The sequence below is a fragment of the Dromaius novaehollandiae genome, chromosome 4 (genome assembly GCF_036370855.1).
Source record: "Dromaius novaehollandiae isolate bDroNov1 chromosome 4, bDroNov1.hap1, whole genome shotgun sequence".
NCBI lineage: Eukaryota > Metazoa > Chordata > Aves > Casuariiformes > Dromaiidae > Dromaius > Dromaius novaehollandiae.
The window spans coordinates 27,329,840-27,342,593 of record NC_088101.1 but is presented as its reverse complement, the minus strand read 5'-3'; the positions used below and the strand labels follow the sequence as shown (position 1 = coordinate 27,342,593).

General features: G+C 37.4%; 1 protein-coding gene across 4 annotated transcripts in view; it reads right to left on the bottom strand.

The window, feature by feature from the left end:
• AFG2A (AFG2 AAA ATPase homolog A) overlaps window positions 1-12,754 on the bottom strand; it is a 205,723-nt gene that overhangs the window by 133,916 nt on the left and 59,053 nt on the right. For all 4 annotated transcript variants that reach the window (XM_064510666.1, XM_064510668.1, XM_064510667.1 and 1 more), the window contains exon 14: window positions 8,744-8,870. In XM_064510666.1, the coding sequence (XP_064366736.1) occupies window positions 8,744-8,870 (127 nt within the window). The remainder of the gene's footprint in view (window positions 1-8,743; window positions 8,871-12,754) is intronic.

Sequence of the window (12,754 nt, the reverse complement as noted above, 5' to 3'; positions counted from 1 at the left end):
GAAGGCTGGGCAGGAGACCAACTGAAAACCAAGCCCTAAACGTGTCCGTGGCTACAGCCCAAGTACCATAACTGCAGCCATTCCTCACGGTTCTGTAGCTCACTGTACTACGCCAACATCCTTTTCAACATCATTCCCATAAATACTTAAAAATCAAGTCTTTTTGGAATGTCTCTTCCTCCTGTTATCACTAACCTAATTAAGCTTATCAAATATAAAAAGGCCCATGCCATCCAATGCACTGACAGTGGAATATGCCTTGCTGTGATTTGCCTTATCTGCCCCAAAGCTCAGTATCCTCAGTTACATGCCAGCAAGGCACTGACAGCTCCTGGGAACGCTCCCACAGTAACCGAGCCATGCCACATGTCTCTGGAGAACTACTCAGCTGCCCCCCCTCCCCTAAATGACCCAAACTTTGAGATAAAGTGGAAAGAGTGAAGTTAAAGGATTCTGAAGGAAGAAGTTATCATCACATAGTTTGTTCTCAAGTAAGTCCAGTAGAAAGTTAGTATCTGTACCTTTATAAACACACACAAGCTGTAGTGGTTAACACTTGGCATACAGGTACATGAAACATTCATGAAATGAATATAGTTTCTCCAGATCAACTTGTTTGCTTGCCACTAAATCCACATGAAAAATAGAGTTGACCTAGCCCAACATTTATGATTTTATACCCAGTCTGCATGTACTTCTCAAACACACCGCATTTCCAGAGGCTTGCTTCATTCTAATCCCCACATGCATGCGCCCTCAGAAATACAGTGTCATTTTCATGTTACTGCCAGGAAAAAAAAACTGATATCACAATTACAGACTCATTGAACTGAGCGTTGTCATTTACACCACAGAAATGAATCAAATAGTCTTTCAAATTTCCCACTTTGTTAATAATTAGGAGACTTTCTATCACACTGTGCTCCTCATTTGGACTTTGTGAGGCTAAGAGGTATGAAAAAGAACTTTGGCCCTTGGCCATTACTTTCCCATCTTTGTATTTTTACAGATTAAATAAACATACTTTGATACCTTCAAATAAGTTTTCTGGCATGTGTTATGAAGAAGTTTATGAAAGTATTAGTGATGCTAAAATATATGGCTGAGTCAATGTAAGGAATGCTTTCCGTTATAAAGAATAAGAGCACGCATATTTACTTTTCTATTTGAAGTAGAACTATTATATTTTACATACACTGTTTGGATGCATGTTTTCACAGACAAAATAAAGTCAATTTATCCTGGTTCTATAGTATATCTGTTTAAGAAGAAAATATGCAGCCTAGCAAGTTTTCCCTCCAACCCTTCTTTTCAGGCAAGTAATAAATCTTCAGTGAAAAAGTCACTGTGCTCTTCAGCTGTCACCACTAAGATTTTGTTTTTTTAAAACTGTAGCAGCCTTAAGGCTGATTTACTACTCAGCCCTCCACACTCTGACAATCGAATAGTTGGAAACAAAAATCACTTTTGCACACCTGGAAATATTTTATTTGCTGTACTCATGAGAAAACAAGGTTTTCATCAGGGAGGAAAAAATAAAAGAGCACAGAAAGGGAAAGAGAGAGAGAGGCTCAGGTGAATCTTAAACTCCAGTTCTTGACTTCAAGAGAAACTTCGTACATGAACACACAAAGTACCACTGCATTTGTACAGGGTGGTAAGGTTCTTTAGGGATAATGGGTGCGCTATGCAATCCAGCTTCACATCATCAACTTAGAGGTCTTAGCCAGTAAACAGCATTGCGTGTCAGATGCGTCTATTCCATCATTTGATTTTGGCAGGTGAAAAGAATTTGTGACAACTTTAAAGTGATTTCACTCTTTCGCTTTAAATTTTTTTAAACAAATTTTGTAAGCTCTTAATCACCTTATAATGTCAACATCCAATATTAATAATGGCAAAATGAGATCTCTGAGAAACAACTACTTTCAAGAACATCTCTTTGCCCTCCTAGTCAGAGTTGCAAATTTAACAAGATTAAGAGGAAAACCCAAACACAGGCCAGAGAAAACCAATTGATGGAAAAAGAAAATGTGAGAATGCCAAGACTGTGAAACAATTTTAGAATATCAGATCCTCTTTTCAATGGCATGTGGTTTGATATCATTTTTCCCTAAAGCTTCATTTTCTGAAAATTTATTATATGCTCCTAAACAATCTTGTCTTCAAACAAAATTGCACTTCTTGTTATTTCAAAGAAGTGTACTTGCACCTGGGCAAAATGATGTAACCACTCTAGGTGCTGGCTGACTAAAAAGGAGACCCACAAAATCTCTCTCTCTGCTTTTAATCCCAGGGCTTTAGAAGAATATGGGGAGTGGCCTTCAACAAGCAGAGAGGCATTTCAGCATTTAAAGAAAAAGAATTAATGGTTCAGCAGTGTGGAGGGGCATGGCTATTGCATTTACATGCTTTGATTTCTGTTCTGAAATACATTTCCCACCTGTTCTAGTCTAGTGATGACTACAAAGCCCATCTACAAATGAAGACTGATTTCAGGAATAGGATATCAAGTGGAGTAATTAATTTAGCAAATTACTTGTTAGTTATCCCTAACAGTCCTCAGGCTGGACTTGTTCATCTGCAGTAACCTAGCAGTGCCAAAAAAAGTATGTAAGAAGATTTCACTCTAACTAGTGTTTACTTTGTACTAATGTATTCAACTATCATGAAATACTTTGCCAAACATTAAATGTCCCAACAGTCTCCTTCTAAAAGGCACCCACTCTTGTGCCACTTGTCTTCCAAATCTGGAAAAAATCTGTACACCTGTTCGGCACAGCTGTGACCTTCTTTCAGCTTTAGCAGTAAACACTTCTATTAGGAGGTTTTCCGCCTGAGAACTGGGGCCAAAGAGTCAAAGTTCTCCTTCATGATTCTACCTTCCATTCTATTGGTCTTCCACTACCTAAAGCAGTAGTGATTGGTGGGATGTGGAGAAGATGGAGCCAGACATTTCTCAGAGGTTCACAGCAGAAGGACTAGAGGCACAAGTTAGAGCAAGCGAGGCTGTTAGACATAAGGAAAAAATTCCTCACAACGAGAGTGATCAAACACCAGACTAGGCTACTCAGAGAGGCTGTGAAATCTTCGTCCTTGGAGAAACTCAAAACTCACCTGGACAGGCCCTGAGCAATCTGACCTAAGGCTGAAGATGGCCCTGCTTGAGCAGGAGGTTGGACAAGATGATGCCCAGGGCCCCTTCCAACCTAAATTACTCTATGATCTATCAAACTAGGGGTTGGGGGTGGAGGGAAACAGAGCACACAAATCTGTTGGATTATGCAGCTTGTAAACCAATAGCCTTTCACTATATTTGAGACAACTGAAATCCTACCACATCAAAGCTGTAACATAGGAAGACCCTTTAATAAGATATGTCTGACCAAAATGTAAATCACAAACATAAATAGAAGAAAATAAAACGTTGCAGTGAATTAAGTTTGTCACCACATCTGACTGCTAATTATGCTCACGGTATCACCTGCTTTGTAACAGCATATATACATTTCCAGACAATAATGAATAAATACGCAAGATTCTTTCCTATTAACTTGTAAAACTGCAAACCTAAATATTTGAATTTCTTCCATAAGCCTTCAGAAAGACAGAACTTTGATGTTTTTAAAGAGGAAAGATTATTTACTTTTGCTGCAGGCAAGAAATTATAATTTCTTTACTGATTCTGCCAAATGGTTCTATCACGCATTTTTTATTTTCATCAAAACACGCCACTTGAAATGAAGGTTGTCCCGTAACTACACGGTAATCAACATTTTGAAGGTCAGATCAACTTCGTGAACCTCTGTTTGACTCCTCTGACCAAAAGAACTCCTCCAAAATCAAAATGAACCACAGGGGAAGGGAGTTTTATTCCCTTTCCTCATGCTTGGCAGTTGCTGGGGAAAATATAGGCTGCAGTTTTGTTAGCATAAGCAGAACAGGCAACTCAGTAGTATGTACATGGTTTTGAAACTAAATAAACTGGATTCAACCCTAGTGGTTAATACACTGAAGCCAAAAGAGCTTCTCTAAGGAATAATATGGACCCAAGACTTGGGGGCAGAGTAAGACAAGGTGAAAGAAGGAGAAAGTGAGGAGGAGGGCTGGGGAGTGGGAACTTTTAAAAGCAAAATAAATTTGCAAAAGGAGGGAAGAAAATTCCTCTGCACTGACACGATACGCAGAGTATATGTACTTATGCTAGCACACAGAATACTTCAAGACTGGAACCTCTTCAAGATTGGAAGCTCTCCTGTACTAACAGTGCATTTATAAAGATTCAGCATTCAACGTACCAATGCAGCTTCTGGTGTAAGCTACACTGGAGCCCACGAACACCGATGAAATCCAGACCATCATCAATCTAGAGACAATGGGCAACACTGACAGAACAGCATCTCATTAATCTTCATTTGTCCTATCACATCCTGTCATTCTTATGCAAATAGCATATTTGAGGATACATCTTTTCTGCACCCCATGATAAGAAGTGAAGCTGTCAGGAGCATCAGGATGTCATCCCATACGACAAACCGTCACTTCACTCAGCACCTCATGTTTTACATCACAGCTAATGTGTTTGACATTCAAATTTGACCCAGCAGGAGGTAAAATCTGATTTTGCAGCTACATGCATCTTCCTTCCTGTGCTGAAACATTCACCAAGTTCCCAGAGGATCTGACAGTCTCTCTTCCTTCAGTGTACCCTTGCTAATGGAGACTGAAACACTGCTTAAGAGGAAAAAGATAATGTGAATGGACAGGTAATGATAGCAATTCATCCTTCTCACCCAAGAATTAGGTCCAGTACTAAATGCCTAGGAAAACAGAGATTACCATGGAGAAAAAACAACAACAACAACAACAAAACAAAAGAAAAAAACACACATACAAAAAACTGATGAGTTGGTCTAGGATTTCTCCCACAGAAATCTGGAAGACTAGATTGGGAAGCTTCTCTACATATATGTCTGAATAGAACATTTAATTTCAAGCTAATCAAAATATACATGGTGTTCAAAATATTTTATGCAAAGTTGTAGGAAAGAGTGATAGCTCTTGTTAGGCCAACTAATACAGGGGAAAACACAGACAAGCTTTGAATCATAAGCAGCTCCATAAAATGACTGTGAAATATTTTAGATATGAAAAAAATCACTCCTGAGTGTACAAATCAGCAAAAACTAAAAGAATTTTTCCTGTTTTTGCTCATCAGTTCTGCTTCTAGAGCAAAAAATTGAGCCCATCTACTGCATAAAAGGGAGGATTCTTTTTCAATATTACTGAGCCTGTTTTGTTTCTTTATCACTTTCAAAGAATGTTCAGAACATCTTGTTCCAGAGTATTTCCCTTCTAATAGAAATCCCTCTTTCTATATCATACGTGGAATGAAAACAGTACATGCTGTTTTTGTTTTCTTAAGAAAAACAGAAACTATCCCGAAGTATTTCCACCATCACATGAATGAGAAGCAAAGTCAGCAAAGTGCCCCATACAAACGTGGGACACATCTTAAGGCCAGAATAATATCTCAATACTATGATGATGTCTTAGAGAAATTACCTTATTTATAGACGCTTCTAACAAGTCAAAACAAGTTTACCATTAAACATAACTTTCTAAAGGCTAGCTCAAAATCTATACACCAGACAAAAACAACATACTGTTGTGTTTGCAGTGATAAGTAATTTTGCAATAGACGCAGGGGAAATATTCTGCCATTGCACTTGATATTCCTAAATGCTTTTTTCAAATTATAGAAGACTAATTAACACATATTTCTCAATTAAGAAGCAGCCATGTAAATGAAGATGATGAATGGATTATTATCAGTATATAAAACTTACAAAGCAAGCATTGCTCAAACATTTCTTACTTTGAAAGACTAAAATAGAGTCACCAAAAAATATATCAGATACATTCCCAGTCCCTGGTACCTGGAAGTTAAGAACACAGATCGCCTTGTGCCTTTATACAATACGTAAGGTACATGCATTAAAAATGACTGCATGGTCATCATACATCCATGTGAATCAGACATTTATTACTGGAATACATAACTGAACCAGTATTTCCATATAAAATACTAAATTGATTTAATAACATTTTACATTTTCCAAAGGCATGACTGATCACAAAGTAAGCTAAAAGCCCGTATTGAAAGATCTCCCATTAAGTCAAGCTCACAATGGTAATGCTTTCTGGTGTCAGTCTTCTTTTTTCCAGGAAAGAAAAAGTGCAACAAGTGCACTATAAATATTGCATAGACCCAGGAGAGGACAGTGGCCAGGTACAGCCTGTCCAGCCTGGATGAAGCATGATGTGAGCCATACCATCTACAATCTGATTTACCAAGACCTTTGAATTGCACTTTAGACTTCCCTAAAACTAAAATTTTGCTCTGCTATTCTGTAAGAGAACTCTTTCTAGAAGGTTATCAGAACTTTATTTCTTTTTATCTCAGTAAAAACAGTTAAAAAAAATCCAAAATATCCATTCATGGCTTCTTGCTAATAAAATTCCTACAATCATTTAGTATGCTTCTCTGAGGGGGCTGTCACATGCATCTTATTTCTTTTTGTTAAATTTAAGGTCAGAACTATCAGTTTTACTTGGGGAAAGAATATGTAAGCCCAATGTTGCCATTTAAACACAAGCCTGCTATTAGTTTTAGGCTTTCCTTCTTTCAACCCTCTACCATTCAAGTTGCTTAGAGCTTCATAGGGACACATATGTGTAATATTCTTCCTTCCAGCCACCAGAGTGTCCAAAAATCTTGCCCGTGGTGGTTGCCACAGCTCACTAATCTACACAGTTTTCAGACTTTGCTGACAAATGCAAAAAGAGAAAGAAGCCAGGGATGATAAAGGGGTTTCCATAACCTGCTACCCGTTCAGCCTTACTGAGTGCAAGTATCACCTTGTCTCGGTTCAGTGAAGTTGCAGCATTTAGCTAATTTCTGTGTAAACCCATTGCTCTTCTGATTGGGTCATATATCAGTGATATATTATCCCTCCCCCTCTCCTGGCTTTGAGGCACCTTTTAGCTAAAATAAACTATTTCTAGAAATGTGTATATACAAACAGATCTTTTCAGAAACAAGTACCTCCCCTCACTGCCCCCATAAAGTTCAGATGCATGAAAGATGTCAATTTTTACCCCCACATTAAAATTAGAATTTTCAATACTAGGGAAAGAAGCCTGGATTTGCATCAGCGACGCAGACACAGTTAACGTATTACTAGTAACTGAACTCCTATGTAAAAATTATTAGTACTGCAGAATTGTACCCCTACCATATAGTAGTACTGTCCCAGGGAAATGCAAATATTTTGAATAAAAAATAAAATATAGGACAACAGTATCCACTGGGGAGCCAGTGGGCCCACGGGAAATATAGCAAAAGGGAGAAAGAGAGGCAACTGTGTTTCCAGGTGGTGATGATGCTAACACAGAAAAACGTTGAATTGGCCCATAATGAAAATCCGTTTCTGTTTAACAAAGTGCTATTTTTCAAATTCAGCTCAGTCTCACCCCAAAGAGAATACTTACCAAAGAAAATTGAAAGCAATTTGACAAAACTGAAATCTTCTGTGGAAAATTTCAGTTTTGTAGAAATGTATTTTTCACTGATGTGCTTTATCATCTTTTATTGAAAATTCACTGCTAGCTCTACTTTGCCCTGTCTGGCACACAGACAGTGTTTAAGCACGCCTTCATCAGGACTCCAGCCAGCACAGTGGCTTCCTTCAGCTCAAAGGGAAGAGAGCTATATTCTGGAGCCAAAATCTGAGTTTTATTCTTAGAACTTCCTTCATCTGTATATGAACCTTACTTTAAAAGTGTGCGCTTCATAAGTATTTTATGCCTGCATGTTCCAAGACAAACAGAAAGAAGTAATCCACAAATATCTTCCAGTGGAAGAATTTGTTATGTTAAAAACATTTATAAAACTTCTAAGGAACCCAAGAAAAGATCCTGAAAGAATAAATTTGATTAGCTCGTCAACAAATACACTAAAGTTGCGAAGGCAAAAAATCGTAGAATAAAGAAACTGACTAACACTGCTAAATGTATCCTAAAGGAAATCACTTCAAGCTGGTCCATCCACCATGCTTAGCTGTGAGAAGACACACCAGTAGCAGGCTGCTCTAAAGCGTATTTTTTAGAGGACTGCTGGGTTGGTTTTGTTGGTTTGGAGGTTTTCTGCAGCAAGTGTTACAACCCTCTCGTTTTTACAAACTTGAGCTGCTATTGTCATTTCAACAGAGCTGCCACAGGACCTACGGAGAAACCACGCTGTTTACAGTTGGAACCCGTATTGCTGGCAACCAGCTAACAGCACTGAGGAGATATTTAATCTTTTGAAAGGAAGTAACTAATGAAACCAACAGTCCAGCAAACTCCTGCGTAAACAAACACAACAGAAGCAAAACATACAAAAGCAGTTTGACAGAACTGTTGTTGCACAAATTCAATGAGTTTGATTTAAGGAAAATTTCTTTTAGGAAACTGATACTTACGGCTATTACAAAACATTTCTTTCTGTTAAAAATTATGCAGGAAAAAAAAGCGAGGGACATAATCTTTTCCTTTGCCTTGTCTTCATTTTCAAACTTTTCCCCTTAATCATTAAATTGATTAGACAACAGTTTGGAAGATAAACAAAAAGAGAACTGAATTATTCCAGAAGCTGGTCTTCACAAGAGAACAGTATATACCGCAGTGCATCTATTCTTACCTTGTCTATCATGTCTGGCCTGTTTGTAGCTGCCAAAATTGTCACGTCCTTTAGCTGTTCTATCCCATCCATTTCTGTTAACAACTGAGCCAAGACACGGTCTGCTACGTTTCCAGCACCTGAAGAGCTGATTCAAAAAAAAAGTCACAGCATTAGTTTTCCCTTTCTAGAAAATGGGAGAATGGAGAGAATAGGCCATTCTTTTCAATTTTATAGTGGTCTACTTTTTTTTTTTTTTTTTTTTAATTTTAATTCCTTCTGATTTTTCCTTTTACCTTCAATACCTGAAGGTAAATTAATATCACTCATACAAAGCGAGTAAATATATGTTGGAGAGTAAGTCCTTCAAAGGATCTCTTGGTATTAGGAAAAGCACTGAGCTTGTTACTTACTGCCCTGCTATGTTGGCTGTGAAGATTGTAACATAATATGGTTGTCTGGAATAGACATTTTTAAGACGGTAAAAATTGAATTCATGCAGCTTTTTTACTAGTCAGACAAACTTCAGTTTTTATCACCATCCAAGTGAGTGCTTACTCCAACTCACACAGTATAAAAAAAAGGCTATGTATTTTGCAGAGTTACTCTATATTTTTATGTTCTCCCCATCAAATGGGAATGAATTCAGTGTTGACCAACTCCCCCATAGTAGCATTGTCAGTCCTATAACTCAGCTGATTTTCCAGATATCAGGAAAAAAACAAGACTAAGAGAGAGAAATCTTCAGTTTTGAAGCTGCCAATATATGAAAAAAGAAAGCAGACAGGGCATAAACTATTTTAAGAGTTTGCTTTTTCAGTTTAGAATTAACTCTGGTAACCTTGAAATTTACGAGAAAATTGCTTAAATATATGTAACAAAAAGCAACTATGGAAATAAACTCTATTATTTTCATTAAAGCTATTAATATTTTAAAAAGAATGACAAAGTGATGCACCATCTTCTTCCTAGACAATTAGTTATTTATAAATGAAAGTGCATATACGTATAGTGTACATGTCCACATACATGCATACAACAAATGTAGAAGCAGAAATCACTGCATAAGCCAAGAGATCAATCATGTATTTTTCAATAAATAATAAATCTGACTGAATAGTTGCATTCTTTAAACTATAACATCTTTTTAATTTTGCATGAAATAGGCTTTATTTCAGAAGCATCATAACAAATAAGTGACTATGCTCCATATAGTTTTTTTTACTTTTGAAAAGATTCTAGATCTAGGAGATATTAAGACTGTATGCAGATAATGTATACACTCACATATTCACAGATACACTATATAGATTAAGTAGATACGCTCCTAACAGCACCCAGCTCCATATTTAAGTACATATATATGAAACTGTAAGGAAGTACTATATTACAACCATGTGATTTCCATTATTAGCTACAGGGATAATTGAAATAAATGTCAGTTCTCCCCTAATCGTAAGGGAAAAAAAAATATGGGAAATGCATAACACCTGAAACAAAATGACAAAAGATGCCCTGTCACTAAAATTTTACTTTTAAACCCACAACATCAGAATCTGCCACAAGATCACACGTAAAAATTCAAGAGTTTAGGACCGCATGACCAGTCCTGGATCTCTGAGACGGTGCTACGATGCAAGGCTCGGTCTGGGGAAGGTGGGAGAGCAAGCAGCTTATTCTAAAAGCTCCCTCTGCCGAACAAGGGCTGCAACTAAAGCTGAGAAGTTGAAGCAGGTAGGTGAAAGCAGTTGGTGGATTGCCAAATAACGTGGAAAATGCAATTTTTTTCAACTTAGTCAAAAACAGGAGGCCTGCTCTTGACACTCTCACTGTTTCAACATAGTCTTCCCTTGGAAAAGACCCAATAAAAGGTATACATCTTCCTTCTTTGAAGGGACTGATCTTCAAAGGCTATTCCCCTCTCCCTGTACACTGAACCACTTCATTTCTGTACCTTTAAAGAGACACTTTCAATACAATTTAAAAAACAAACGTATCTCTGATTCTTCAAGCTCCCTAAAGCATCGTGCTAAGAAGCAAAAAGTAGTTTGATATTTATAATGAAGCTGGGTTTCTTCCTTCAACATACATGTATTCTATTGCCATCCCTATCTACATAGAATTAAGATAATTTTCATCTCAAAATGTTTTGAAAGTACTTTTTTGGAAGTATGTTTATTTATAAGTGTTTATACAGAGATACAAGCACCTATATGTGCAAATAAAACACAATTATACAGCCAAACATTACTCTCCAAAAAGAAATTTTTGATTTTAAAACATAAACACTATTTCCAATAGATGTAACACAGAATATACACATACAGTTGCATAGCTATTATGCATGTATATCATTGCGGCACTGCCATTCACCTTCGACATGCATCTGACGACAGTGGTTGCTAAATGTCTCAGAGCCAAAGCCACTGTAATGACACCATTGCTGCTGTATATATTTGCTCTAAATAAGTTCTTTCACTTTCCTGTGCTACAACTGTTTCTGTAATTTTCCAGAACGAAACAGTTAACTTATCAGACCTAGTCTGGAAAACATCCTTGAGGAGCTATAATAAATGCTGGCTAACAGAATATTTAGGTTGCTAAGAAATATTAGAGAAGGGACTTGGGTTAGCTAGTTGTCAGCTTTTTGGTTTGCTGCAGCCGTGTTAGAAATTCCCAAGACATATCAGAACTTTTCTAACATACCCCCGGGGTCACAGCACCATTGACTTGCAGCGGGCTGAACATGATAAAACACTCGAGGTGTTGCACAAGGATAGTAAATGCTTTTCGAAGAACATGGAACTTAAAGGAAATTAAAATCAACTTTGTAACATAAGCTAGTCTCAGTAGGGATTCAGGCCTCCCATCTTGCATAACTTTTACATTTATTCAACTTTATACCCAATGGACTGCACACAAGAAAAAGTTAAGCAAAGAAAAAATAGTTGTAAAATTGGGACCAAAATGTTAAACTCACGTAAGATGATCTGAAACTACAAAAGTCTGGGGAAGACAATAAACATTATTTTTAAGTAAACGGAGAAGAAATATTTGTTTTTAAAAGAAGTGTCTAGAAAGGATACTAAAATTTTCCCAATATAAACATTTCTCTTACAAGCTTCAGACAAAAAGAAAAAAAGTTTATCCTAAACGAAACCCCACTGTTACTGGGGAACTTAAATTACAAAGACATTCCAATTTCTCAGTTAAGCAATAATGAGACACCTTTCATACAATGAAGGAGACACCACCAGAGAATTAGGGGCTTTGCTATCATCTGTTAAAAGTGGAGTAAAAAGATTTTTAAAACAGACAGGCAAAAAATATTAATAATAAAAATATCTGCAAATGAAGAACTTTCAATTTTAGTGCTTTTATGTACACAGCTCACTAAGCTGTCAAATGATGCACCATATTTAGCACAGAGTCTACAGCAAATTAGCTTTTAGTTTAACAGGGTACCCTATAAAATTACAGGCAGGCACACATTTATAGTGAGAGCTCTCTTTCCTAGCTGCTCCAAACTGCATCAGAGCTGCACCACGCGCTCCAAGAGCTCTAGCACTGCATAAGCTGTTAATCTGAAGGGTGACATGCAAGTATGCATTTTTCCATTTTCCCATGATTTCCCAGCAAGGGTTTCAAATTAACACAAGCAATGTTCATTAAGGCTGCCCGGACTTTTGACGCAAACAGCAGTCAGAGAAACAAATTATGATTAACCCTCCAGTCCCACGTACACACTGCCAAAACCAACTTCCAGCTAAGTGGCTGTCTCTCCCGCCCCCCCCCCCCAACCTCCACACATTGATGTCATCATCACAACTGCATAGAAATAGTTCTCAAAAGGCACGTACTGGTACAAACTAATTTCCTGTCAACACACTGACTGCAAATCAAGGCAGTCAGAATTAAGGAACTTACATAATCCAAGCAGGGCCATGTGTGCAGGGGTATGCGTATGCAGGAGCCATGCCCTAACCAGAAATACCTTGAACTTCAAAATAAAAAATGTGTGAGGAAAGGAGA